The sequence below is a fragment of the Canis lupus genome, chromosome 27 (genome assembly GCF_003254725.2).
Source record: "Canis lupus dingo isolate Sandy chromosome 27, ASM325472v2, whole genome shotgun sequence".
Lineage (NCBI taxonomy): Eukaryota > Metazoa > Chordata > Mammalia > Carnivora > Canidae > Canis > Canis lupus.
Window position 1 is genome coordinate 1,966,501 of NC_064269.1, and position 27,252 is coordinate 1,993,752.

A 27,252-nucleotide genomic window follows, 5' to 3' on the forward strand; every position below is an offset into this window, starting at 1 on the left:
GCCACCCCCTAGGGATTTAGGGGGGCAGCGGGGGCAGCAGCAGAGCTGTCTGAGACCCTGAGCCAGGGATGTTGGCGAGAGCGGACGGTGGAAGGAGGATGCCTAGGTTCTGGGGATTTCCAGACAGGGCAAATCCCAGGTGTTTGCGGGGGGTGGGGTGGGGTGGGGGGAGCAATGCCCGGCTGTCTCTGGAAGACTGACAACCAGCCTGGACAATTATTATTTGAGGACTTATCAAGTATCAGGTAGTGAATAAGGCAGCTAAGTTTCCTCTTTTATAGAGCTCCCATAAAAGCGAGGGGTGGGGCAGGGTGGAGACCAAAATGAAACAGGTAAACAAACAAATACGTGAGCTTATTTCAGAGCATGAGAATGGCTGTGAGAAATGCGGGGCAAACCTGATGAAAGGTGGCTCCCACAGGTAGGTCCAGCAGGGGCGGCTAGCGGGCCCCCAGACAGGTATGACAACGCTTAAAGGTTCGGTGGGAAATAGCAGTCTGTCAAGGCCCAGCAGACCAGGGGAGAGCTGCCTGAGGCTGAATGGATCCCTGGTGGCTGGGCTGTGGAGAAAAACAAGACGGGGAGGGATAAGGAATGTGGCAGGTTGCAATCTAATATTTGGTGGTCAGGGAAGGTGTCACCACGGAGAGGGGAAATGTTAGCAAAGACCTGAAGGAAATGAGGGAGAGAGCCCTGGATAGACCTAGTGGGAGGGCATTCAGCGGAAGGTTGAGCGAGGGAGCAGAAGGGGCAACCCTGGACCCTGGGGGAGGGGGGGGCAAGGGGGAGAGTCCTAAGGCACAGGTGGAAAGCAAGGCAGGGGCCCCTCACGCCAGGCCCCGGCTGGGGTTTGGATCTTACTCCAATAAAAGGGAAAATAGGGGAGGGTCTTAAGCAAGAAAGTCTATTGATCTTCTTGGTCTCCCGCCTGCCCCTGGTTAGAAGGTTCTGCTTCCCTTGTAATTGGTGTAACCACTTTGGGAAACAGTCGGGCATTATCTGATAAATTGAGATGGCCCTTAGGAACACTTTGACTCTTAGGTTTTGTCTTTGAAGTAAGCTTTATGCCCAATGTGGGGCTTGAACTCATGAACCGCAAGATCAAGAGTTGCATGCTTTCGGGACTGAGCCAGCCAGGCCCGCCCCCCCTCCCCTGACTCTCAGTTTTACAGCCTGGAAGATCTCTTGCACATATGTCCTGGGAAATGTGTACGAGAATGTTCTTAGCATTGTTTATGACAGGCATACTGAAAACAACTCAAACATCTACCAACAGGAGGATGAAAACATAAATTGTGATATATGCTTTTTTTATTTTATTAAAAATTTTATTTATTCATTCATGAGAGACACAGAGAGAGAGAGAGAGGCAGAGACACGGGCAGAAGGAGAAGCAGGCTCCATGCCAGGAGCCCGATGCTGGACTCGATCCTGGGACCCCGGGATCACACCCTGAGCTGAAGGCAGATGCTCAACCACTGAGCCACCTGGGTGTCCCTAAAAATCTTTAAAAAACAAATAAAAATTTAAAAATTTAAAAATAGAGAAAAATAATTATCACAAAAGTCAGGATGGTGGTTACTTCTTAGGGGAGGGAAGGCATTATGGAAAGAACACATGGGAGCTTCTGGAGTGCAGGAAACACTATTTCTTGACTTGGATGGCAGTTAAGTAGGCACTTGATTTATCTCAATTTATCTGTACCCTATTCATAATGTATTTATATATTGTGTACAGAAAGAAGATAAAGTACCATTTTATTTTCTCTGGTCCATGCCACCTTGTTCAGATCATGACACTGAAGTCAGATACTTCCTGGTCCACACCTATCTTTCCCACCAGATCTCAAGGAGAGGCAGCAACCTTCCCTTTATTTCTGATACCTATCAGTGCCTGGCATGAGGCGGATAATAAATGTTTGAATTGCACTGCGTTGACGTTCCCGTCTCTCGTCCCATGGAGAGAGGGGCCTGCTGCAGAAGAGGAGGCCTGCTGCGGTGAAGAGCGCCAAGACCTGGGTTCCCAGCTTAGCTTTGCCACTTCCTAGCTGTGTGATTTGGGCAAGCTGCTTAACCTCTCTGGTTCTTGGCTCCCTCTTTGGTGAAATAACTGCTCCCTTCCCAGCCTGCTGTGTGGCTTAAGGTACATGCTGAGCACAGTGCTTGGAACACAGTAGGTGCTCAACAACGGACAGCTTCTAGACCCCCTGGCCCTAGCTCCGCATCTTTTCTTCAAAGGAATCTGCTAGATTGAGGTCACCAGCCAGACATCAAAGATGGCCCCAGAGAGAGGGGCAACACCTTTGGGGGCGGCCCCTGGGGCCAAGGTGGAGCTGTTGTCTGGAAGAGTTGGCAGACTGGGGAGAGCCAGCTGAAGCTAAACTGATCCCAGGCAGTCGATGGGAGTTGGCAGAGGAGATAGGACACCAGGGTTCTGGGAGTTTCCATCCAGGGGAAGTCCCAGGTGTGGGTGCGGGGGTGCCAGGCTGGCCCCACCCAACACCCTGGCTCCAGGGTATGTGGGCCTGGGGAGGAAAGTGGGTCAGAGCAGGGCTGGAATTTAACCCCATTGGTCCCATGACCTCTTTGCCAGCTCCAGGGACTGGCGCAGCCACAAAGAAGCCTGTTCCCTCCTCCAAAGGGCCTTCATTCCTTTTCCCTAGAAAGGAAGAATCTTGGCACCTCGGTGTCTGGGCAAGAGGCACTGGAAGCCCCCCCCCCCTGCCCCGTGGATGGAGGACAGCTAACCCTGGAACCCCTGGATTGAGGCTCTGTACAAAACACTGCTACACCCACAGCCACCCACGACGGGCAGACCCCTGCAGCTCTCACCTCACGCCTCGCCTCACCGTACTCCAGGCAACTGAACATGCTCGGGGTTCCAGGGAGGGGGCCGGTCAAGGCCAGACCCCGAGGGGGAAGGGTGCAAGGCAGAGCAGCTTGGAGGAGGAGGCTTTTCTGCCTGGTGAGGCTGCGGCTAGGCAAGCACAGGAATCCCTCACTCTGGGGGATTTGCCAACGGCGTGGGGCCTTGTTTTCTGTGTATAATCTGAGGCCTAAGCCTGTGGTTTCCTCTTCCCTATCTGTGCCTCTATTTCCCTTTCCGGAGGAGGAAATGAAGGAGTGGGTGGAATCACTCCAGGGTGGGGTCACCAGGTGTCCCGCACCCCCCCCTTTGGCCATTAGGAGGTGCTTATCGTCTGTCCCTTGAAGCATCTCCAAATCTGGGTGAGGAACAGGAATGGAGGGGCCCTCTTCTTTCCCGGGGAGGGGGCAGGGTGACTGGGAGCAGGGACCCTGTCCCAGGGCCTTTGCATATGTTCTTTTGCTGCTTTCCTTTCTCTCCACTCTCTTCCTCAGTTTTGCCCAGAAGCCCCTCCTGATCTCCTTGGCTGGGGGAGAAATCTGTCTATTATTCACTCCCATCGTACCTTATGCCTCTGCACGCTGGTTTATCACCTGCAGTTTTGTGGATTTTTTGGTTGACATCTGACTCCTCCACCAGAATATGAGCCCACGGCAGCCAGAACCATACCTGGGTACTCCCAAGGTCTAGTACAGTACTTGGCATGCGGTGGATACTCAAGAGAAAAAAAAAAAAGTTGTTGAATTAATGAAGGGCGCATGCTCAAGGAAGAAATCGCTAGAGTTGTTAGGCCAGTCCCCAGATCCTGTGTTTCAGACTCAAAGCCTTATTCTGTGTGGGGATCTGGGTGGCACTGAGGATGGTAAGGGCCTTCCACCCACAGATTCATTCACCAAGAAAGCCAAAAACTGGCCAGCGGGAGAAGAGGCCTGGCCAAAGGGAGGACATTGGGCAAGCACCTGGGGCAACGCCGGCCCCAGCCTCAGGCTGGCGGAGCGGGAGGAGGTGGGAAGGGAGGGCAGGAAGGGAAAAGAGAAGACACGTGTTGTACAAAACATGTTTTCATCACACCCTCCCTGGGTGCCCTGGCCTCCAAGCTCCGATGGCACTTCCATGCCTTAATGATGTCCCTGGGGGCTGTAGCGTAGCTCCCCCACCGCCCACAGACATCTGCCAGCCACCTCTGAGCCTGGCACAGGACGGCCCCCCCAGCACCAGAGTAGGCATATGGGATGCTTACCCATTCAACAGTCCTCTGGCTGGTGGGGAGAGGGGAGGGTGCTACTTGGGGGTCGTGAGGCAAAGAAGCACAGTCAGGACAGGTGGGTCAGGTGTCCTGTCCTCACAGTGTCCCCTTCTGGTCTTTGTGATGAGGGAAGCAAAGGAAGCCTGGTCCTGCGGCCCCCAAGACATCATTTCTCCAAGTTGCCAGGGTGACCCAGTGGAACAACCACAAACAGAGCACAGGCTAGAAATAGGGATGACAGAAGGGAAGAAGAAATGAGGGGAGTTCTCTCCACGGCCTCCAGCGTAGGAGACCCCCTTCCCAAGTCTCACCCCGGAATCCCTGGGCAGAACACCGGTTGCCTTTGCCTCGCAAGAGGGACAGAGGAGGAAGTTTGACCCCCTCACAATGCCCCACTTCCCAGATCCCCAGTCTGCTGGCTTTTTGTTTTGACTTCGGAACAGACCCCAGTCACTGGGTCCCGGGGAGGGCGGGGGCGGAGGCGCGGCGATCCCGAGGGGAGGGACCGGCTCAGGGCGGGTCTTCCTGGGCATCGCCCCCTGGCCGGCGTCCTTGGCTGGGGACGGAGCAGGCCACCAGAAGGGAGGAGCCAGTTACCAAAGACGGATGGATGGACAAACACCCACCAGAGACAAAGACAGAGGCAGACAGACAGACAAACCAAAACAAAGAGAAGGGCAGACACAGATGGAATTTTGGAGCTGCTGACCCTTTCCAGCCCCCCACAAGTGTTCAGCCCCCCCCCCTTTAGCTTCCCTGTCTCCATCTGCTGCCCCAGCTGCACAGTCCTAGAGCTCTAGCTCTTGACCTCGACCAGCCCCTGAGCCCCTTTAAGAAGGAGAGGGGGAAAGTGCAGGGAGAGGAGATACCCAGCGGGAAGAGTGTCGGGGGTGGTGCCTGGGTGTGTGTCAGGATGCCCGGCCCAGGGCCAGGGAGGGAGTGGTGCCCTCGCCCGGTCATGAGGACAGGAGACTCATTCACTGTAAACCAAGTACAGATGTGCTGGGACGGGGAGGGGGAATTAGGGCCACATTCGCAGACCGCAGTTGGGCTGGCCCTCCTCCCGCCAGCCACCAGGGCAGGAGGGGTTAACTTTGCAGCCTCCTGGCAAGATCCCTGCCACACAGGCGGGCGCCATCCCACCCCAGCCTGGATGCCTGGGTCCAACTCCCCGACACTTGCCCCTCCCACGCTGCTGAGTGCTGCTCCCAGGGTAACCAAGCAAAGTCAACAGCAGCCAGGCCACCTGGGGACGGGACCCTGGAGTACCTATTCCCAGCTCTTTCCACCCCTGGAGTGAAAAGGAGGGCCTTGTCTGCACCCCCATTGACGTCTCCTGTTCTCCTGAGATGGCCGCAGCACGCCCCTTCTTTCCCCCTCTCCATCACCTGACTCTGGCTACCAAAGGCGGCCTTTCCTAGGGGGGCGGACACCTGGCCCCCAGGGTGGTGGTGAGGACAGAGCAGAGTAATTTCGGTACGGAAAATGTGATGACGTGATCAGGAGCCCACGTCCCCAGTGCTGGCCACCCTGGGAGTGTTACTGGGGAAAGGTCCTTGGGGTGCGTCTCTCCGGCCCAGCTGGGCCCCCTTTACTGCTCTCCTTCTCTCCTTTCTCACCCCCACCTTCGATCCCCGTGGGAGTGTTTGGGGTCCACGCACAGAGCGTGGACTTCAGACCCCTCCTTTCCCCTCACTCTGTGTGCGGTAGAACGGAGACAAACCCCTGGGTTCCCAGGGGCCGGCTGAGAGTCTTGGTGGTCGGCGTCCCCGTGTCCCACACTGACGCTGACCCCGGGCAAGCTCGCTCACGCACAGCCCGGGTCAACAACACTCGTGGCGCATCTACCAGGCAAGCAGGCGCTGGTTGAGGCCGACACACACCCTCAGCTCGGGCTTTCTCCCTCACACCCAGCCCAAGGCTCCTCCCACCCGCAGCCACAGTTCCTCCTGCCCTCCTCACCAGCCTCTCCCTCTCCAGATCCAAGCCCCAAGGTGGAGAGGACACTGGCAGCCAGGGACCCCGGCCCCCTCAGCGGGTGAGAGGAGGAGGTCCCGGCCCGGAGCCTCAGCACCCGCACCCCCCCATCCCACTAGTTAAAGCAGTTTGCTCCTGGCACCGAGGACCACCTGGGACAGGCCGGCGGAAGTGGAGCCCCCCAGGGCCTGCAGGGAGGCTAAGCGAAGGGTAAAGACGGTGGCACCGGGGTCATGCCCTGGGGCATCACTGCTGCGCCTTGGCCTCCCCTCGGCAGGCAGCAGAGCCCGGCCTCGCTCAACCACGCAGCCGCGGACAACCCGGCCGGTCCCCTCGATGGCAGGAAGGGGAGAGGTGCCAGGGCAGGGTGGCATCCCGGGCCACGCCGAGCGCTTGGGCCAGCCTGGCCCGGCCTCCGGGGGGGGGGGCGAGGCGAGCCGGGAGGGCAGGGACCCAGGCGTCCCGGGCCGCCCCGCCCCGCCCCCGGCCCCGGGGCACCGAGGAGGGAGCCGGGCAGGGGCAGGCGGCAGGGGAGGGAGGAGCGAGGGCGGGAGGGGGAGGAGGGAGGGGGGGTGGGGAGGGAGAAAAAGAAAGAAAATATTTTCCGTGTCCCCGCCTGCAGAGTCAGTGTGCGGTTTGGGAGAAAATGTGTCGGATATTTTGGGGCGGTCACGTGGGCGGGCGGGCTCCGAGAGGCCCCGGGACTGTCCCAGCCTAGAGCCCGCGCCCCCCCGGCCCCCGCCGCCGCGGCCCCGGCCCCGGCCCCCGCCGCATCCCGGGGCGCCCGACGCGACCGGGCCCGGGCTCGCCCCCGCCTCCCGTGCAGGTGAGCCGGGCGGGGAGCAGGCCGGGGCGGCGGGCGGCGGGCGGCGGGGTCGGGCCCACGCGGGAGCTGCCGGGCGTGGAAGGGCCGCCCCCGCCGTCCGCGGGGTCCCGGAGCCCGAGCGGCCCCAGCGCCTCCTCCCGGCCGGGCCGTCGGAAGGGCCGGAGCCCGCCAGGCCCGGGGCGCCGCGGCTCGGAGGCCGGTGGACTGGGGGGCGCTGGGGGCCCCCAAGGCGCGGCTCTGCATCCCGCCCACTTGGCCCCCTCCGGCCGGGAGGGGGGTCCTGGGAGTCCTCGCCCTCCCGGGGAGCCCAAAGCAAAGGGGGGAAGAGCAGGAGGGCGGCGGCGACCTGGGCGCCCCCCTGACCGGCCTCTGTCTTCACCAGTGACAGCCCAGGTCCCTCGGCCTGACCCAGAATGTAGGAGGGCATCTCTGCAGGTGGCCGGAGGGTAAGAGAACCGACGCCTGGTTGGGGGGGACAGGGCAGCCCCAGGAGGAGGAGGGGTCTCCAGGGCAAGAAGCTGAGATGACCGTGAGTCCAGGGGGGTGCAGTCCCTCAGGTCTGAGGCTCCTGCCCTTGCTGTCACTCCTCAGATGCTGAGTTGGAGTTGAGGACCACAGGAAGTGTCCCGTATCCTTGAGGCAAGGAGAGAAAGGAACGGGCTGGGGGGCAGGGGGCAGTGTGTGCAGGGTGCCTGGAGCTTGGGTATCCCAAATAGACACACACACACACACACACACACATGCACATACACACACACAGGCATATGCATGCTGCAGCTTAAAGCCTGGTAGGAGTACAGGGCACACACCCCCGCCCCGGCACACCCCCACCCCTGGCTCAGAAAGCCACCTAACTGGCACCTCCAGTTCCCCCCTCGGCCCCACCCTGCCCGTGCCCTCCATTGCCCACACACATTCCACTGGCATTGCCTGCCTGCCTGCCTCCTGGGCACTGCCCCTCCCTGGGGCCAGTGGGGTGGAGGGAGGGCACCTGGGGATGAGAGGTGGAGACTCAAGGGTCTGGACTCCCCCAAGGGTGGCACAAGGCCAGGGAAACCCAGGCCACCGCTGCCTCCTGGGGAGCAGGCTGGGGGCCCAGGCTAGAGCAGAGGATGCCTGGGTTCTCCGCCCAGGCTGGGGATGGGGTCATGGAAAAAGGTGGTCGTGTTTATACAGAGGGGAGGGGGGCAGCGGGTGGAGAGCAGCCGACAAGAGCAGCTTTGTTCCGGGCTCTAGAGCGGGCAGGGCGGCCGGGAGACGCGCGCCCCCCCCCCCATCCGGCAGCCCCCTTCATCCATGCCCTCCCTCAGCTCCACCTCAGCCCTAAGAGAAGCAGCTTTGTAAGGGCCCCTTTTCCCTAGTCAGCCCCACCTCCATCCTGAGGTGGCATCTCTTCCTTCCACAGGTTCCCCAAAGAGCCAAGGCATCTGGGGCCCTAACATAGGATTCCCTTTTACTCTGTACCACTGTCTTCCATCCCTTGGTCCCTTCCTCCACCCTGGACCTAAGACCTTTCCTTCCCCTCCCAGCCAGGGCAGGGGAGCCCGGGCTCAGAAACGGAGGACTCTGTCTCCTTCCCCTCTCCATCAACACTCAGGTCCCTTCTCTGAGGCAAAAGAGAAGCAAGCCCAGGGAGAGCTGGGCTGGCCTTTACTCGTTGCAGCTTCACTCCTCAGTAAGGACCAGGAAGGAGACTGAGCATCCCTCTCTGGGACCCCGAGGTCCTCTTGCCCCACACTCAGGTCTCTGCTTCCCACCTGGAAGTGAGAAGCAAAGACGCTGGGTGCCGGAACCAGAGCCCGGGGGCCTAGTCGAAGGCAGTCTGAAGAAGATGGGGGGGCTCCAGTAGCTTCTCATCCTTGGCATTGGAGGGGTTAATCTACCTGGAATGTGGCCCAGCCTGTTGAGCTATGGCCCAGGGGCCTCTGGGGCCGGGACTCCTGGCTCCACCTGGGCTTAACTAGGGATGAGGACTTGAGGGACCAGGGGAAGGAAAAGGAGAAGGACCCTGGGGGCGTGGGACTCAGCCTTTTAAGCCTGGGGAGACACCGGGCTGAGGAGTTTGAGGGTACCAGGGGTATGCGTGATGCCTCGTGAGGAGCAGGGGTTGCTTCACCCATCAGGCCTGAGTGAAGGGCGGTGATGTTGGGGTCTGAGTTTCTGTAACCTCCACGACAGCCTACCTTCAGTAGTTTGAAGGCCAAGGTAGATGAGAGATAGGAAAGAAAAAAAGGAAGGAAGGGAGGAAGGCAGGCAGACAGGCGAGCTGAGGTACAAAGATGGAGAGATACGATCCTGGAAGCAAAGACGGATGGAAAGAGATGCAGAAATGCCTGCCCTACCGCTGGGCCTGCCCACCCCACGGTCTATATCTGTTTCACTCCCAGTCCTCTGTCCCTCTGTCCCTCAATCCATGATGGTTCTGGCTGCTAGAGGAGGTGTCTAGGCTGGGGTGACTCCTTCCAACTCCCCTAGAGTGGGTGGTTCTGGGCCTCCTGGGAAAGTCAAACTTTCCCTTGTCCGAGGAGCATCGGGAGAGAAAGCACCTGCTCAGCCTTGGTGCTTTCCCCTTTCCTCTCTCCCTCCTTCGTCTCTCCCTTCTCTGGCCTCCGGGTTAAAAATCTCCTGGGGCAGGCTACCCTTGAGGAAGGGGAGACTGTCTGGGAGGGCTTCCTGGAAGCAGAGGGTTCAGAGAAGACGGAGAAAAGGAGATGGGGAAGTTAAGTAAGGTGAGGACCAGGAGAGGAGCTGCTCCTGGCATCACACCTGGCACACAGCGGGGCCTCCATTCATACCTGTGGGTTTGAAGGAGAGTATGCAAGGCAGGTTAGGATGTGAGGGACACCTGGAGACAGAGGTAGAACTGGGAGGGGAAACTGGAAGAGGGGCTATCGAGGAAGACGGAGCCAGAAGGAAACGGGGATTACAAGAGAGCTATGGAGGAAGAGAAGGTACAGAGAGAAATAACACGAGACACACGTAGCATTTAATATGTGCCCTATATTATTTTAAACACCTTACATATGTGAAATCATTAAATCCTCACAACCACCTTATGCAGCAGGCCCTATTATTCCCAACTGACTAATGAGGAAACTCAACTCAAAGGGAGATTAAGTAACACGCCCAACGTCCAGCTAGGGAGTGGTGGGGGTCGATTCAGGTAGCCCGGCCTGAGTCCATGATCCTCATCACTGGACCACAACTCCTCTCCAGAGACACGCAGGGCCTCAAAGTTACTTCAGAGATATGTTAGCTTTCCCCAGAGTGGTAGGGAGTTTATTTTTATTTATTTTTATTTTTTCAAAGTTGTTTTTTTTTTAAAGATTTATTTTTCTTTATTTACGATAGACGAGAGAGAGAGAGAGAGAGAGAGAGAGAGAGAGAGAGGCAGAGACACAGGCAGAGGGAAAAACAGGCTCCATGCCAGGAGCCTGACGCGGGACTCGATCCCGGGACTCCAGGATCATGCCCTGGGCCAAAGGCAGGCGCAAAACCGCTGAGCCACCCAGGGATCCCGGTAGGGAGTTTAAATAGCCTTTTCTTTCTTTCTTTCTTTCTTTCTTTCTTTCTTTCTTTCTTTCTTTCTTTCTTTCTTTCTTTCTTTTCTTTCTTTCTTTTAATTAAGTAAGCTCTACGCCCAACATGGGGTTTGAACTCCCAACCCCGAGATCAAGAGTTTCATGCTCTACCGATTGAACCAGCCAGGCTTGCCGAGAGTTTGAATCCTGGCTTCACCACTTAGGGCCTCGTGACCTTGAGCCAGTCACTCAACTTCAGTTTCCTCCTCTGTGAAATGGGAATCATAATTCCTACTTCACATTTCACAGGATTGACGTGAAGGTTAAGCCGAGTGTCTAGCACTGTTGTGTTCAACGGTCCCTTCTCAGCTTAGGGGTCCTCTTCCCCCCCCCCCCCCCCCCCCCCCGCCGGAGTCCTAAGACCTGAGCTAGTTTCCCCTTCCCTGGAGAGTTTTTCTCAACCTGCCTAAGCTCCTTCCCCTTCCTGCCATGTGGTGGAGGCCCCTGGGCCAGGGCAGCACAGATCTTAGAAGCCTGGAGGGAAAAGGCTCCAAGGGGGAGAGGGCCGGGGCTCGGGGCCTTAGGGTGACCGCTCTCTTATCCCTCCCTTTCGTCTCTTTCTCCCTAGGACTCTTGGAGGCCCAGTGGGCAGGCCAGGAAGGACGGGCACGGAGCCTCCCAGGCTGGGGCAGTGGGCATGGGCGGGGGCTGCGGCTGAAGACCTCCCCCGCCCGCTGCAGACCCCCGGGGATTCGGCCTCCCTCACCGCAGCTGCCATGGCCACCAATAAGGAGCGACTCTTTGCGGCTGGTGCCCTGGGGCCTGGATCTGGCTACCCAGGGGCTGGCTTCCCCTTTGCCTTCCCAGGGGCTCTCAGGGGGTCTCCACCTTTCGAGATGCTGAGTCCCAGCTTCCGGGGCCTGGGCCAGCCTGACCTCCCCAAGGAGATGGCCTCTCTGTGTGAGTCTCCGGGTCCTTGGGGGATGAGGGCAGGTGGAAACAGTAGGCCATTGTAGAGGGTGGATGCTATAGAAAAGTTGGTGGTACCCGGTTAGCACGGCTGGCGGGGTCGGGGGTCTGATCTAACGGAGTAGGTGACAGGAGTTGCAGGAGGCAGTTTGGACTGGTTTGCAAATGAGAGTTCTCCTGCCCAACGTGCCTACAGTGTCGTGGCCACAGTGGCCTCCTGAGTCAACGGCAGGGGGAAGGCTTTGTATGGGCAGCCAAGGGTGGGCCTGGTGAAGTCTGAGGCTGCGTGCCGCCGTGGGTCTGGGGAAGCAGCCGGGGCAGTGGAGGAGTCTGGGAGGTCAGTCAGCCGCCTGACATCGAGAGGTGAAATTGTTCTGAGTTAGAGACAGGCAGCACAAGAAGCAAATGAAATAGTGCCAGGTGCCCAAAGACGTGTGGGGTCAGGGAACCCTCCTGCTGGTGCCGGGGAGGGTGGACGCGGCTGCAGAGAAGGTAGTAGCTCTTGCACCAGAAGTAGTCTGGGGGAGGTGCAGGGGGTGTTCCAGAAGCATCCTCTCCTCCAGCAATGTGGGTTTTCGACTCCTCCCCTCCCTCTGGGTCTGGCATGGTGCCCACGTGCTGTGCAGATCCCTACTTGTTCCTCAGGCCTGCCCTCTCCGGGTTAAGCCTTTGAGTGCTGACAGCAGACAAGCCTTAGGCCTCTCCTCTTCCCTCTGGATCCCCTTTCCTCCTACTTCGTAGTTGGTCTTCCTGACCCAGCCATTCCAGGCCTGGGTGCCCATGACCTAGAGGGCCAGGCCGCTGGGTCCTGCGGGGCAAAGGGGCAGCATGTGAGCAGGTGTAGAGAGTCCTCACCTGGAAAGAAGGGGAGGTGATAAAAGGAGAGGCACAGAGAAGGGCAGAAAACCAGAGGCGTAGAGACAGGGAGATAAAAAGACAGACATCCTTTAGAGCTCCAGGAGCTCAGGGAGAAAGAGGTGGGAGAAAGGGGGCCGTGCCTTTGGGGGGGGCACTCAGGGGGCTGTGTGGGTGTGTGAGGGGGTGACCAGATGGGGCTGGCCGTTCTGCTGGAAAGAGTGTGCTCGTCTGGAGAAGGTGTGTGTGCGCGCCCGTGTGTGCAGACCACGTGCAGTTGCGTACGTCCAGCATGTCCTCGAGACTCTCCCCGCACGCACGGAATTCCAGTGCGCGCAACAAAGAGTCAGTGTGAGGAGGCGACATTTAATAGGGCTGCTGACGGTGTGTCTGGTGCTCGGTGAGACCGGCCCGTGGCGTGTCTGTAGACCAACAGGGGATATCTGGGTGGCACGCAGGTGAACAAGAGAGCACAAAGCCCTCCTTTCTGGAAACCTCAGCCCAGCCGGGCTTCCCCTACCTCATTTACACCCCATGAATCTGTCCCTGAGCCTGAGGAGGTAGGAAGAAACCACCCTCCCCCGTGGAAGTACTGCTTGCAGAGAACCATTCAACTTGGTCCCTTGGGACTTGGTTTTCCCAGGTTTGGGAGCAAGGAGGGAGAGGAGGAAAAGGATGGTGGTGGGGGAATGCTGACAGCCAGCAGCCAAGTCCCCAGGGAAGTTCTCCTCTGCCCTGGACACACTGGATCAAGGTCAGGGATGGAAGTAGTAAGGTCAAGGCAGGGGAAGGGGTCACCCTGGGCTCTATCCCCTGGAGGCCACCCTGAAGGAGGGGGACTGAAAGGAGAGATCCAAGGGAGGAGCCAGAACGGGGCAGGTAGCTGGGGAGGGTGCGGCTGCTGGCAGCGGGGACAGGCCTGGGCAAAGAGGTGCTGGTGGGGTGGGGAGAAGGGGAAGGCTTGGGTCCAGACAGCCTGCATGGGAGTGGGGCATGCAGCACCCAGTGGTAAATGAGAGGGAGGAAGAGGGGAAAGGAGGGGATCCCAGAGGCTGGGAGACCTCCCACAGCGGGAGAGCCGCTGAGGGGTGAGAGTGTAGTCTCTCATTTCTCTGACCCCGCTGTCCCTCTGTGCCTGGGGCCACCCAATGGAGAGGGCTTGGAGGCCTGTCTGATGCCAAAGCCGCACTCACCTTGAGTCTGTGTCTCTCTCTTCACCCCCCCTCCCTTAGTCTATGGGAGGGAGGGTGGTCCATGAAGGAGTCTGGAACTTCTCCCTGAGGCTGCCTCCTGGATCCTACTGCTGGGTCCCTAGCACCTTGGAGACATCCACGTTGAGAAGGGAAAGCTTGCTTCACCTCTTGGGGTTCTCCAGGGGCCTGAGTGGGTAAGGCAGGCATCTCAGAACCGTGTGGTGGGAGGGGAGGGGGACGGGGAGGGGGGCATGTGCTGTGGGGGCAAGTGCAGGCCTGTTTGCACGGGAAAGCAGAGGGGGGTGTGTGTGTGTGCACGTGTGCCGCTGGGTGTACGAGCTCACACGTGTCCGCGAAAGCCCCGAGTCTGTGTCTCTCTGCGTCTCTGTGTTTAGGAACACTGGTGTGCTCTGTTTGCTTTGTCAAGACTGCAGGGAACAGAGTGGGATGGGAGGGAAGGGAAGCCTGGCCCTCTTCCCCGTCTTAAGGAGGCTGTCTGTGGTACTGAGGACCTAGCCCTGTTCATCCTCTGAGCTTGGTGGTGACAGTGTCCCTGGGGCAAGGAGCCCAGGCTGCACCAGGCTAAGTCACATGGAGAAACTGAGGGCAGGCTGGCACAGGAAGAAAAAGAGTTCTACTTGAAAGAAACTGAAAAAGACAGACTCCGAGACCTAAAGGAGGTGACAGAGAACTACCCAGGCGGTCGGTCGCTCGGCACAGCCAACAGAGGGAACCCAGACGCTGGGAGAGGAGGCGGCAGAAGGAGCAGGCCAGGGTAAGGGTGGCGAGCGGGCGGCAGCGAGGCCTCCTCCAGGAAAAAACCCCAGCCGACCGCCTCCTTCCCCTCCCCTCCGGTCTCGCTGGGCTCGGGCTCCAGCTCCAGGCCTACACAAACGGGGCTTTGATTGCAACAGGAAACCTCTCCGGCGGGGGGAGCCGGGCAAGCCGCCGCGGCTGGGGCCCAGGCTGCACCCCCCTCTGCCGGCCCCCTACCCAGTCCCAGCCCCCATCCTGCCCAGCGATGCCTGCACCCCTGCTTTGGGCCCCGTCCCTCATTCACACCTCCCTTCTCTCTTTGGCAGCCCCTTCCTCCAGAGACCCCTCCCCGCTGCCCTTCAGGTGGGACTCTGAGTTAGGACTTACCCTTGGGGTGGGGCTTCTTGCTTTGACAAGCCCCCTCTTCACCTTTCTGAGGGAAGGTTTTGGAAGGAAAGGAGAATTTAGCATGAGGAATTCAGAGCCAGTGATCCTCCACCCCATCCAGAAGGTGGCAGGAGGGGGGCGGGGGGGGGGGGCGGAGGGGTTAGCTGTTCCTCCCTCCACAGCCCCTCGTTGGCCAAACTCATCCTTTGCCAGGGTGGTCGAGGCTCTGAGGGGTGACCTGCAGGACTCTGGGCGCTAAGGGCCTTGTTAGAGGGGGAGGGGTGCGCTTCTCTTTGCCTCTGGGGTCTTGCCTTTGTGGGGCTCTGGCTGGGAGGGGTGAACCGTGGTGGTGGGGATCACAGATTGGGGGGGTGAGTCAGGCAGCAGCCCCCCCTCATACTCCCACCAGGCTGGTGGAGAACATCTGGTTCCCATGAAATGCTAGAAGGCTAATGGGTCTAATTGCTGCAATAAGGGCTGGGGGGACTTTGGGGATAAGAGGGGGCACTAGGTTCCCCCATCCCCTTACCTTCTCCTCAAGGCTGTACTAAGACCGGCTAGAATGGGGGGGTTGGGGTTGTCGGGAAGGGCGGGCCTGGCACTGTCCTGCCTCCTCCCTTCTAAGGCCCCCTCTCCCTGCAGTGCCTGGGAAACACACAGATGGGGTGACGAGGAGTGGGGTGCATCTGGTGAAGAGAAAGGGGGGCTACTGAAGACTCATGACTTCCTGGAGCCCTCCAGCCCCCCCTCCTGTGCCCCATTCCCAACCCCCCTCTCTGTGGCCTGGCCACTTCTGGTTCTAATTACCAACCAGGCAGGCCTGACTTAATTGGGACCTTTCAGATTTCGGAGGAGGAAGGGGGTGGTGGTGGTGGGGGGGGGCTTGAGAGCCTGGAGTTGACTAATCAGAGCTCTTTCCCCCTGGTTTTGGGGGTACTTCCCATTTTATAGTTAATTTTTTTTTTTTTTTTAACGCTGCCCAGATTCTGATTCAGAAATCTATCCTCGCCCTCCCTTTTTTGGTGTGTGGGGGTGCTGGACTCAGAAACTGGGCATTCGAGGAGGCAGGGAAGCTCTCGCTGGGTCAGAAGGAACAGCCCTTCCCACCTGGGCCGCACTTCGCCCCCCCACCCCGGTCGGCCCTGCCCCCACTCCGCCCCTCCCTCCCCTCCCCTCCCCCGCGCCCGCCTGCCCCTCCCTGCCCGCTCTGGCACCCCTTCCTGCTCTTTATTCTTCCAAACTGGCGCCCCCCGCCCGCGGCACCCCCGTGCGCCCCCCTCCCGGTACAGGAGATTCTTAGAAGAGCGCGCCCCGCCCTGGCGCAGCCGCGGGGGGGGGGGGGGGTCGGGCGCCGCTCCCGCTCCCGCTGCCCCTCCCCGCCGCTCCCGCTCCCCGCCGCTCCCCCTCCCCGCTCCCGGGCGCTCCCCGGGGGAGCCGCGCTGACCGGGCCGGGCCGGGCGGGGGCGCGGGGCGGGGGCGCGGGGAGGGGGCGGTTTCCGGGAGTCGCGGCCGCGGGCGCTGTCCCGGGGCCAGGGTCCCCGACTCGGCCGGCGGCGAGGGCGAGCTCTTGACGTGGCCCGGCCCCCGCCCCCCTCACCCCTTCTCCGCCGGGCGAGGGCGCTCAGTGCCCGGAAGGGGCCACCGAGGGGAGGGCACCGCGGCCGCGGGGGGTGCAGTGGCCCCGGGACCCGGGCGGCCGACCCGCAGTTGCGGCCGAGAGGGGCCCCGGCGCCCGGGGGCAGCGGGCACGGAGGACGGGCTGGGGAGGGCGCGCTCGCCGGGGCAGGCCCGCGGGGGCACCGTGGGGGCGGCCGGGGGCTTCGTGCTCCCGAAGCGCCGCGGGCTCGAGGAAGGGGACCCGCGGGGAGGCGGCCCGGGACGCGGCCGGGAGGGAGACTCGGCGGCGCAGGAGGGGGCGGGGGACGCGGCGGCGGCGCTGGCGACGGCCTGGGCGGGGCGGGGCGGGGCCGGGTCAGGGGGAGGTGAGCGCGCCCGGCCCCCCGCCCCGAGGGGGGTTCCCGGAGAGTTCACGGCGGGAGCGCGCCCCGGCCCCGCGACCGGGGGCGGGGAGGACGGGAAGGAAGGAGGCGGCGGCGCGCGCCGAGCCGCAGGAATGTACGCTGCGGCCCCGGAGCGCGCGCGGAGGGCAGCGGAGCGGAGGGAGGGAGGGAGGGAGGGAGGGAGGGAGGGAGGAGCCAGGCCTGGGAATGAGGGGGCGGAGGCGGTGCAGGTCCCCGAGCTCCGGAGCGCGGCGCGCGGGGAACCTCCATGTTGCCCTCTCCGCCGTCTCCCCTGACACCCCTGCCTGCACCGACTTGTGTGCAAAGAGTGGAGTGCGGGGGGGGGGGGGGCGGGCGGGGGGAGAAAACGCAAAAGGAAATGCGTGTGCTCGGTTCCTCCACTGCTTCCCCCCCATTCCCGACCAGGGCACGCGCCCAAGTGCAAATGCGTGCAAAGCCCCGGGGCTGTGGAGACGGAACGCCTGCTAGCATTCCCCCGAGCTGGATGTGCCTGCACAAGCGTTTGTGCATCTGTGGCTCCACGCGCGTGCAGCTGCAAGCACGCGCACTGTTGCATATTTGCAAATTCGTGGTGCCTGCCTCGATCAATGCATGCACGGGTGTGTGTCTCGGCCGGCGCGCGCGCCGGGCGCGAGTGTGTGTAAGTGTGCGCTCCACTCCCAGCTCTGCTCCTCTCGGTGCCCGGCCCCCTTCGCGCTCCAAGCCCCACCCCCCACCCCTCCGGGCTTCGCTTTTACAAAAGGTCTCCCCAGCGTTCGCCGCCGAGGCGCCCAGAGTGAGCCGGACCGCGGCCGCTGCGGCAGCCCTGGCTTTGCGCCCCGCCCAGTCCCTTTCCCCTGCTGGGGATCCCCCTCTTCCCCGCCCACCCCTTACCCCCCATGCAGCCTGGCGCCCTATGCTAGCCCTCCCCCTCCCCCCCTCCAGGAGCGGGGCGCCGCCGGGGGAGGAGGGGGAATCGGCTGCGGGTCCGCGGTGTTCCTAGCACCCAGCTCCTCTCCAAGCCGGGTCGCGATGTACGACTGCATGGAAGCGTTCGCCCCGGGCCCGCGCCGGCTGTACGGGGCGTCGGGGCCCGGGGCCGGCTTGCTGCGCAGAGCCGCGGGCAGCTCCTGCTTCGCGGGACTGGAGTCCTTGGGCTGGCCTCAACCCGCCAGCCTGCAGTGTAGGTACCGGAGCTCCGGGGCGGGGTGCGGGCTGCAGGGGAGGCCGCGGCTCGCTCTTTGCGTGTGTAAACGCTGGAAGTGGGGTGCGAGCGGAGACTCCCCCTGTCTCTGCGAGCGGCGGGTGTGCAGCAGAGGTGCTGGCCCTTTAAACGTGGGGACCTCAGCGACTCCTTTGGGTGTGTGCAGTAGTGTTTGGAGCGCGTGTGGCTCTTGGGGTGGGTGCCTACCCGGAGCTGCGGTTGATGCCGCCCCAGGATTTCTGAGGATGGGGAGGGAGCGGGGTGCTCCTGCAGCTCGCGCCCGGGGGGATACGGCACCCAAGGCCGTGGGTGGCGTTTGTAGGCTCCATGTGGGAAGTTGGGAGCGTGAAAAACACTTGCAGAGCGTGTGAACCCCTGAAGGGTGCAGCCCTTACGTGGGCGGTGTGGGTGTGGGCGTCGGGGTGTCTCGCCCGTGGGCCCCGACGGCGTTGGCAGGTCCGCGCGGGGGGCGCGAGGCCGGGGAGGCGTGTGCGCTGCGCGGCCTGGAGGTCGGCGGGGTCGGGGAGCGCCGCGCACGAGGAGCATCCCGGGTGCGCCCCGCGGGCGGAGGGCCGGGCCCTGGCGCCCCTCCCCCGCCCCGAGGAGCCGCGCAGGGCGCTGCGTGCGGGGCCGGGAGCCGGGGGGGGGGGCCGGGGGGGGCTCGCCCCAGGGCCACGACCTCCAGCTGCGCTCGGAAAAGCGAAAAGTTGAAGGCAAAGTCGGCTTCTGGGGCGGGGGAGGGGGGTGGCGCGGAGGAGGCAGCGGCAGGGAGAGTGGGAGCCCTGGTCCCCGAATATCCATCCTCCCCTCCCTGTGAAATGGGAGATGCCAGGCCTGGGGCCCTGGAACCCCTGTGCAGGGCGGTAATAAAAAGCTGGGGACTGAGAGGCAGTAAAAATGAAGTCCAGATGAGAGGCGGCTTTGAAGCCTGGGCCCGAGCGCCTGGCGGGGGTGGGTGCGGGGAGGAGCCGGGAGGGGCGCCGGGAACACCCCCGAATCCACCGGGGCTGGGAGCGCGCCGGGAGCCCGGGGCGGGCGGGGCGGGCGCCGGGGGAGGGCGCGCGCGGGGTCACCGGGCCGCCAACGCGCCGCTCGCTGGCTCCCGGCTGCGCTGTTTACGACAGTGCTCGGCGGCCTTTTTTTTTTTTTTTTTGGCTTTTTCTCTCTTTTTTTTTTTTTTTCCCTCTTCTGATCTTTTTTTTCTTTCTCGGTTCTTTGCTTTCTGCTTTTCCTTTCTTTTCTTTCTTTTTTTGGTCTTCTGGTTCCAGGGCAGAGCTGCTCAGATTGATTAACAGCTCAGCCCGGAGACTAGAGGAGGGAGGTTGCAACCCGGAGACCGCACTTTGGGGTGGGGTGCGGCAAGAATTAAAAGTGTGGCGTTTATAGGGTGGAGAAAGCATGGGACTGTTATTACTTTGCATCAAATCCTGGTGAATGCTTAACTTTCCTTTCAGTGCCCAATAGGAAGGGGAGTTGGGGGTATGTCGGGAGGGGTGCTGAGCGGGAGAGACTTGCCCGGGAGGGGGCTTTATGGGGCTGGGGCCTCTATTCAGGAGCCTGGCGGTCCCTGGGACTTGGCTGGCAGTGTGTTTTTGCATTTCAATTTGGACCAGTCATTTTGGCCTCTAGGGTCTTGGTGGGCTTCAGGCCTGCTCCCCACACTTTGAGGGAGAAAGCAGCTTAGACCCGTGTCTAAGTCAGGGAGGGAACGAGCTCCCTCGTGGAGGGGGCCACACGCTGTGTTCGTGGGTGTTTGCGGGTGTCCTGGTGCTGCGCTCGCAGGCCGGGTGTTGGTGTGGTCGCTGAGCTGCGCTCCTGCAAACGCGAGCTGGATGTTGTGTGGCAGCTTTAGGACTTGTGCGCCCACGTCCACGGAGTGGCTGGGGCGGGCGTGCTTTTCTGCCCGCCTGTGTGTTCCGCGGTGCCAGGGGCCGCTTGGGGTAAAGGAGCCCATCGGTAGCGCGTCTGCTCCTGGGCCTCGCGTGCTTGTTGATGTGTGAGAGCGTCTCCGAAGAGGTGTGTCAGATTGTGAGTCTGGGCTTCTCAGCCCTGTGCCTCGCAGCTGGGAGCGTTTACAGCCGGTTATAAAGAGTTTGTTTGAAGCTCCGCTCAGCCTGGCCAGGAATTTCCTCAATTTCAGCAATTTGGGCTTTAAAAGGAGAAAAACCTAGAGCCCACCCCCCTCCTCCCCAGCAGGGGCCCCTGCCTAGCCTGGGAGCAGCCTCCCGACGGTGGGGACGGTGGGGTCTCGGCCCAGGGCTGAGAAGGGAATCTGAGCAGGCTTGACCAGATTAGCCTTCTCGTGCGCTTCACCCCCAGATTGACTGCCCTGGGGGGCTCAGGGGGCAGAGCGGTGCCCAGAAGGGGTGACGGCACCGCGGGGACAGGAAGGGCCGTCCGGGGCCTGCTCCCTGCGGCCCCCAGGCCGTAATTGCCCGGCTTTGCCCCAGCCGTCGGGCCGCACCCAGGCCCTTTCGCAAGAGAGGAAATGAGGCAGCGCTCTGCGGGCAGGGCGGGCGGCAGCGCCGGGTGAGCACCCCCCTCCGGCTGCGGGCAGCACCCGTGCCCTGCTCGGCCCCCAGGAGGGCTCCCCAGGCCTGGCCCCGCTCCCGCCCCCCGCCCCGCCCGTCGCGGGGAATCTCACTCCGGCAGGATTCTTATGCTAATGGCGAGAGGGCTCCCCTCCTGGGGGGGGTGGAGCTGGCCCGACCCCGGCCTCCGGGGCTGCCTCCGGCCTGTGGCGGCAGGGGGCGGACGTCGGACCAGGTGGGCTGAGGCCGGTTAGGAGGAACCAGGTGCTCCCAGGTGGGTGCGTGGGCTGCTCCCCATGGAGGGTCTTAGCGCTTTCTCGCCTTGACATGGGCCCCCTAGGTTTGGGCGCCAGGTCCGACAGGTTGAGTAGTTCCTAGATCTTTCCAGCCTCTGAAGATCAGCTACGGACCCGAAGCCCCGAGTCAGGAAGGGCCCCCTGAGCAGCCCCGGGACCCCTCTGAGCTGCGATTGGGAGTCTGGGGGGCACGTTTCGGGGCGAAGTTTGGAGGCTCAGAGTCCAGCGCCAGCTCCCCTCCCCCACGGGCCGTTTACCCACCGGCACCTGACTTTCCTGCTTTGCTACACCCCCAACCGCGCTACACCCCCAGCAGCTCTGGACCTGAGACTCTAAGCAGATACCTCCGTCTCGCCTTCCCCAGCTTCTCCGAGTCGCCGCCCGGCGCCTCGATCTGGTCAGGGGACCCGAGAGCCTGGGCTCCGCCATCAGCTGGCAGGGTGGCACCGGGCTGGCCACTGCCCTCTCCTGGCCTCCGTCCCTTCAGGTGTAAAATGAGGATGTTGGATATCCTCTAACCTGCTTTCCTGTGTCCCGTGTGCTCCACTGCCTCAGTGGTTTCTGGGGAAAAGGACCCTGGCAGCTATTTGGGGAGTGGCTGGAGAGGGAAGAGCAGGGGGATTATCTACCCCGTATTACTTGGGAGAAAACAAGGTCCCCTGGGGCCCACTGAGTACCCCAGCAGGTCTCTTAGCCAAGCGCTAGCTACAGGTGGCCGGTACTTGGCCCAGATCTGTTGCCTCATAAGGAGGATGGTGGGGGCTAGACTACTGGGTGGACCGGCGGGACAGGCAGTGATAAAGAGTGCAGAGCCACAGCCCATGACCCTTCCAGCTGCCCACTTTATAGCTGGGGAATCTGAGGCCGGGGACATTACCATCCAGGGTGGCCTTGGCCTGGAATTTGGGGAACTGAGCAGGATCATGAGGGCTCAGGCTGGCACTGTGGTGCAGGGAGATGGCCAGGCTGCAGGAGGTGCACTGATGGCTTGGGGCTTTCTGGAAGTATTTACTCTAGGGCTGTACGAGGACTTGAAGTCACTGGTGGGGATGGTGTTGTCAACTCTGAGCCAGAGGGAGAAGTAGGGATGGGGTGTGTGCTGTGAGGATGCCTGGAGATCGGAGGGGTCCCGACCCTCACGTCACTGCTTCCCCCCCAGCGGTGGAGACTCAGAGCACTAGCTCAGAGGAGATGGTGCCCAGCTCGCCCTCGCCGCCTCCACCTCCTCGGGTCTACAAGCCGTGCTTCGTGTGCAATGACAAGTCCTCTGGCTACCACTATGGGGTCAGCTCCTGTGAAGGCTGCAAGGTGTGTGAGTAGTGGGGGTGGGAGCATCGGGCCTCTGTCCAGGTTGTGGGGGGAGAGACTCCCGAGTGAGCAGCTGTTCCTGTGGGGTGGGAGGGGCTGCTGCCCACGGAGGTGGCTCCTACACTAGCTCGGGCGGGGGCAACCCTGCAGGCCTGTGAGAGGCTGGTACTCCCAGCAGCCTGCCTCACTGCCCACCCCCACCCCCAACTCCAGGGCTTCTTCCGCCGCAGCATCCAGAAGAACATGGTGTACACGTGTCACCGCGACAAAAACTGCATCATCAACAAGGTGACCCGGAATCGCTGTCAGTACTGCCGGCTACAGAAGTGCTTCGAAGTGGGCATGTCCAAAGAAGGTGGGCCCCGGGCCTGAGCCCTGAGCGGGAGCCTCCTGTCCTTGCGGGTCATGGCTGCCTTCTCCCCACTGACCTCTGAGACCTGGCCTGCCCTGGGGTGCTGCCTCCACCCTGGCCAGGCCTGTGTGGTCAGTGCCATTCACCCGGGAGGCCCCACCCCTTGGGTTCTCCCTCTCAGAGCTTAATCCTTCCTGTGAATGAGTGAAGGGGGGTCGCTGGCTCACTTGGCCCTCTTTCATATGGGGAGGTTGGGGGGGGGCTTGCCGGTCCCTCCCCTGCTCCCAAGACTGAGCCTGAGGTGGTTCTGGGGCGCCCCCCCCCCTGCGCCATTGTGCTGCCAAGGCTATAAGTGGATATCCTGCCGCCTGCATATCCTGCCCCCCCCCTCCCCAGCTCCTGCAGGGTGACAGGAAGGGCAGGATGGAGCCAAAGGGCTTGGGGAGGGAGCAGGGGCTGCAGGCCCTGGGTGGGGCTGGAGAGAGCCAGCCTGGGAATGGGAGCTAATGTACCAGCTAAGGAAACTGAGGCAGTGATAAGGAGTGGACACGTGACAATTGGGGTGAGGGGGGTACCAGAGGGAGGTTCTGAGGGTCCTGACCCTCTCCTTGCGCCTTCACCTTCAAGCTGTGCGGAATGACAGGAATAAGAAGAAGAAGGAGGTGAAGGAAGAGGGGTCGCTTGACAGCTACGAGCTGAGCCCGCAGTTAGAAGAGCTCATCACCAAGGTCAGCAAGGCCCATCAGGAGACCTTCCCCTCACTCTGCCAGCTGGGCAAATACACCACGGTGAGTCCGGTGAGGGCTTTGGGGACGAGGTCGGGGTTGTAGGGGGGTCACAGTCCGGTGTCGAGGACGAGGAAGGGCAGCAGTGCAGAGGGCAGAGCCTGGGGTCTGGGCAGAAGGAGGCCTCAGCTTGCCTTCCGACCTGCCCTCCCTAGAACTCCAGCGCAGACCACCGGGTCCAGCTGGACCTGGGGCTCTGGGACAAGTTCAGCGAGCTGGCCACCAAGTGCATCATCAAGATCGTGGAGTTTGCCAAGCGGCTGCCTGGCTTCACGGGGCTCAGCATTGCGGACCAGATCACTCTGCTCAAGGCTGCCTGCCTGGACATCCTGGTGAGTGGGGGCCTGTCTCCCGCCACGCCTGACTCCGGGGGAGCCCAAGGAGTTGTCCGCACAAAGATTTCAGTGTCTTTCCCACCCCTGTCTGGTCTGGGCCTCCCCAGATCCCCTCTAAACCTGAGGTGGGTTCTTTGGGTCTTACCCCCACCCCAAGACCTGCTCCTGTGCTCCTGGACGCCCTGCGTCCTTCCGACTTCTCTTCCCTCCCCAGCTTCGGATCCTCCACCCCCGCCGCCCTCCCCGCGCGTCCTGCAGGTTGCCCTCCTTCGGGCCTCCCCACCCGGTAGGTGCTCCTGCCCAGACGCAGCACCCACTCCTCCCCGTGCCCACCTCTAGATGCTGCGGATCTGCACGAGGTACACCCCAGAACAGGACACCATGACCTTCTCCGACGGGCTCACTCTGAACCGGACCCAGATGCACAACGCGGGCTTCGGGCCCCTCACAGACCTCGTCTTTGCCTTCGCTGGGCAGCTCCTGCCGCTGGAGATGGATGACACGGAGACAGGGCTGCTCAGCGCCATCTGCCTCATCTGCGGAGGTGCAGGGGCGCCCCCTGGCGGTTACTCGGGCTCCTCCCCCCACACCCCACCCCGGCCCTCTGACCAGGCTGACCTCGCCCCTGCCCTGTCCACAGGCCTCTCAGGCGCACCCCTGAGCATGACGCGGACGGGGGGGCAGAGCAGAGGGAGAGCAGAGGAGACCCCATGTAACTGGTGCACCTGCACCAGATAAGAGGGGTCCGGGCAGGAGCGGTTTGCCAGAGGGGAGAAGGTGCAGGGCTCGGGGCAGGGGAGGTGGCCTGGGTAGGCTCCCGAACGACAGGCAGAGGGCTGATGGGACAGATTGGGGGCCCGGGGGAGCCCTGGGGCAGGGTCTGGGACTCGGCAGCCTGTCACCAGTCTCCTTCCCACCCCTTCCTCTCTCACTGCGCTGTGCTTGTCCCTGTAGACCGCATGGACCTGGAGGAACCAGAAAAAGTAGACAAGCTGCAGGAGCCGCTGCTAGAAGCCCTGAGGCTCTACGCCCGCCGGCGGCGGCCCAGCCAGCCCTACATGTTCCCAAGGATGCTCATGAAGATCACGGACCTCCGGGGCATCAGCACCAAGGGTTAGTCACGAGGGAACCTCTCCTCTCTCCTTCGGGACCTGCTGGTCTCTCAGGTCAGGCAGCGGGTAAGCAGAGACCAGAACAGAGAATCAGGCGGTCTACGCTGGAACCCTAGGCCTGCCGCATGCTCGTGGGGAGACTTCGGGCAAATTCCGTCACTTACTGAACCTTGTTTTCCTGTTTGTAAGCGGGGCTATACGTAGACTGACCCCCTCAGTTACTGTGAGGGCGGAGGGAGCTAACACCACACACACGGAATTAAAAATGCAATTCCTCCGGGCGCCTGGGTGGCTCAGGCAGTGAAGCGCCGCCTTCCACTCAGGTCATGATCCCAGGGTCTGGGGATCGCCCCGCGTTGGGCTCCGTGCTCGATGCGCAGCCTGCTTCTCCCTCTTCACTGCTTATGCTCTCGTGCTCTCTCTCTCTCTTAAATAAATGGGTGAAATCTTAAAAAAAAAAAAAAAAAAAAGGCAGTCCGTCGGTTGCTGTAGCCGCATTTCAGGTGCTCAGTGGCTAGTGAGGATTGTATTTTACGAAGCAGATAGTTCCATCATCACAGAAATTTCTGTCGGACCGTGATGGTTCAGAAGGATGCTTGGCAGGTAGGGGCTCGGTACATGTCAGCTGTGATTATAAAGATGAGTAAGAACAGGCCTGGGAACCACCGGCCGGCCGTGGACATGGAAGGTGGAGTGGGGTGCGCGGGGGTTGCACTGGCAGCGGGCCCGGTGTGACCCTTGAGGAGACCACCTAAAGGATGGGATGGGTGGGCAGCAGACTGGCCGAGGAGGCAGGCAGGGTGGCCTCCGGGACCCCTGGAGTCAGGAGACGGTGACCTGGGACAGTGGTGGCGGGCTTGTGCCGGGAGCCCCCTGGGGAAGAGGTTGGGGAGGTGGCCTCAAGGGGGCCTGGGCTTCTGCTCCCCTGAACCTCTTTGTCGCTCTGTCACAGGAGCAGAAAGGGCCATTACCCTGAAGATGGAGATTCCGGGCCCGATGCCTCCCCTAATCCGAGAGATGCTGGAGAACCCCGAAATGTTTGAGGACGACTCCTCGCAGCCTGGCCCCCACCCCAAGGCCTCTAGCGAGGATGAGGTTCCCCGGGGCCAGGGCAAACGGGGCTGCAGCCCCCCGCCTGACCAGGGCCCCTGACTTCCCCTGCCGTGGGGGTTGGGGCTCTAGGCAGCAGACTGACCATCTCCCAGACACCGCCAGTGCCCGGGGGAGGACCTGCTCTGCCCTCTCCACCCCTTCCAGTGAGCTCCTTGTTTTTGCCAAAGTTTCCAGGGGTGCCTCTGTGTTCATCCCCTTCCTGCTCCAACTGGCTCCCTCTCCAGTCTCGGGGGCCTGCCCTGTTCCCGCTGGGAGAGAGGGCGGAGGGGTGAGCCTCAGTGTGGACTCCCAGATCTCAGCACTGCCCCTCAGACCCCAGGGTCCTGGGCTCCCCGGGGCAGGAGGACGACCCTGCCGGTTCTACAGCCCCCTCCTTTGCCGGGTGCTTAGGCCTCTGGGAGCCAACAGGAACACTAGAGACCAAAAAGGGGATGTAGGGGGAGGGCTGAGCCCACCCTCTTGTCCCAGGCCTTGGTGCCTCACGCACCTGCCGGATGCACGCTGCCCTCTGTGCCCCGTCGTCGCACCAGGTCGCACCAGGTCGGGTTGGGGCAGGCTGGGCCCTGCATTTCTCTGGGGGCCAGAGGGTGAAAGGGACAGATGCAGGTCCACTGGGCACGGTTTGCTTGGGCCCACAGTTGACCTTGTGGCCTCCGTTACGAGCCCCTCCCCCAGCCCTGTCATGTGCCTTGGGCTTCCCCTGCCTCCCATCTCAGCCACCGGGGCAGGGACCCTCCTACACTACAGAGGGGCCCGGGGACCCCCTCTCCCCCCTAGTGCCTTCCCCCCCTTGATCTCCAGAGCAGCTTGGCCCAGGGAGGGGGGTGTGGGCGCTGCTTAGCTGATCCTTCCCTGACCCAGAGGAAACCTCTATTTATTTATTAGCTTTTGTTTACACCCTGGACTTGACCCCTTCCTCCAGGGGTCTTGGGAGGGGGAGCCCAGGGCCCTTGTGACCCCTCCCTCCTTCCTCCAATCCCCAGTTTGTATTTAGCTGCCAAATAAGATCCCCACTGGCTCCCCTTTTTCTCTGGGGGGTCAGGGTGCTGTCTCCTCCCCTCTGTTTACATCTCCCCTCCACCCCGCTGTATCGCATATTGCTGAGTTTTCTATTTTTGCAAAATAAAGTGATGGAAACTCACGACATGTCGCTCCCTCTGGGAAGTGGTAGGGGCAGTGACCCGGCGAGGAAGGTGAGCTCCTGGATTTTGCAGCTTTCCTAGGGAAACCAGAGAAATGGGGATGAAATGTGCCTGGGTGAGGATGGAAGGAGGGTGGGGAAAAGGAAGCCCACAGGGGCCTTCCTGGGTGTCTGGGCCTCCCACAGCCACCAGGTGTGGTTCTCAGATTGGACCCTATGGACCTCTGGGATGGTGTGAATGGGCCCAGAGGTCTTTAAGCTGCCCCACACCCCCGGTTGTGTGTATGTGCGCCTCTGCCCTCTGGGGAGGGGGTTCATTGAGGCTGCACTTGGTTCTCGTGAGGGTCTCTGGGCCCAGAGGAGAAGAAGCACAGCTTGCATCTGAGTTAGTGCTTCTGTTTTACACCAACCCTTTCCCATTCTAGGACCCCACTATCGCCTTGGAAGTCCCTCCCTCTGTCCCTTCTAACCCTTCACCCC

General features: G+C 61.8%; 1 protein-coding gene and 2 long non-coding RNA genes across 6 annotated transcripts; 1 reads left to right on the forward strand and 2 right to left on the reverse strand.

Moving 5' to 3' along the window:
* Nucleotides 1-1,315: 1,315 nt before the first annotated feature.
* On the reverse strand, nucleotides 1,316-6,171 carry LOC125753882 (uncharacterized). The gene is made up of 4 exons (XR_007406615.1): nucleotides 5,773-6,171; nucleotides 4,106-4,333; nucleotides 3,431-3,580; nucleotides 1,316-2,658 (listed from the first exon to the last, which is right to left on the reverse strand). It is a non-coding gene; the product is annotated as an uncharacterized LOC125753882 (long non-coding RNA).
* Nucleotides 6,076-26,772, forward strand: RARG (retinoic acid receptor gamma). 4 transcript variants are annotated; one of them, XM_049102962.1, is made up of 11 exons: nucleotides 6,076-6,298; nucleotides 6,711-6,914; nucleotides 7,297-7,360; nucleotides 11,064-11,395; nucleotides 21,786-21,934; nucleotides 22,148-22,289; nucleotides 22,914-23,074; nucleotides 23,227-23,403; nucleotides 23,746-23,950; nucleotides 24,361-24,519; nucleotides 25,471-26,772. In XM_049102962.1, exons 4-11 carry the CDS (start codon nucleotides 11,212-11,214, stop codon nucleotides 25,668-25,670), a joined length of 1,377 nt encoding a protein of 458 aa, XP_048958919.1. In that variant the 5' UTR covers nucleotides 6,076-6,298; nucleotides 6,711-6,914; nucleotides 7,297-7,360; nucleotides 11,064-11,211; the 3' UTR covers nucleotides 25,671-26,772. The 4 variants fall into 4 exon arrangements, with proteins under 4 accessions (XP_048958919.1, XP_035562865.1, XP_025314562.1 ...); XM_035706972.2 differs by lacking the exon at nucleotides 6,711-6,914 and having other exon boundaries at nucleotides 6,109-6,149; XM_025458777.3 differs by lacking the exons at nucleotides 6,076-6,298; nucleotides 6,711-6,914; nucleotides 7,297-7,360; nucleotides 11,064-11,395 and adding an exon at nucleotides 17,390-17,778.
* LOC112667194 (uncharacterized) lies at nucleotides 11,394-15,767 on the reverse strand. Its single transcript, XR_003141084.3, has 4 exons — nucleotides 15,125-15,767; nucleotides 14,596-14,641; nucleotides 13,453-13,638; nucleotides 11,394-12,681 (listed from the first exon to the last, which is right to left on the reverse strand). It is a non-coding gene; the product is annotated as an uncharacterized LOC112667194 (long non-coding RNA).
* Nucleotides 26,773-27,252: the final 480 nt, after the last annotated feature.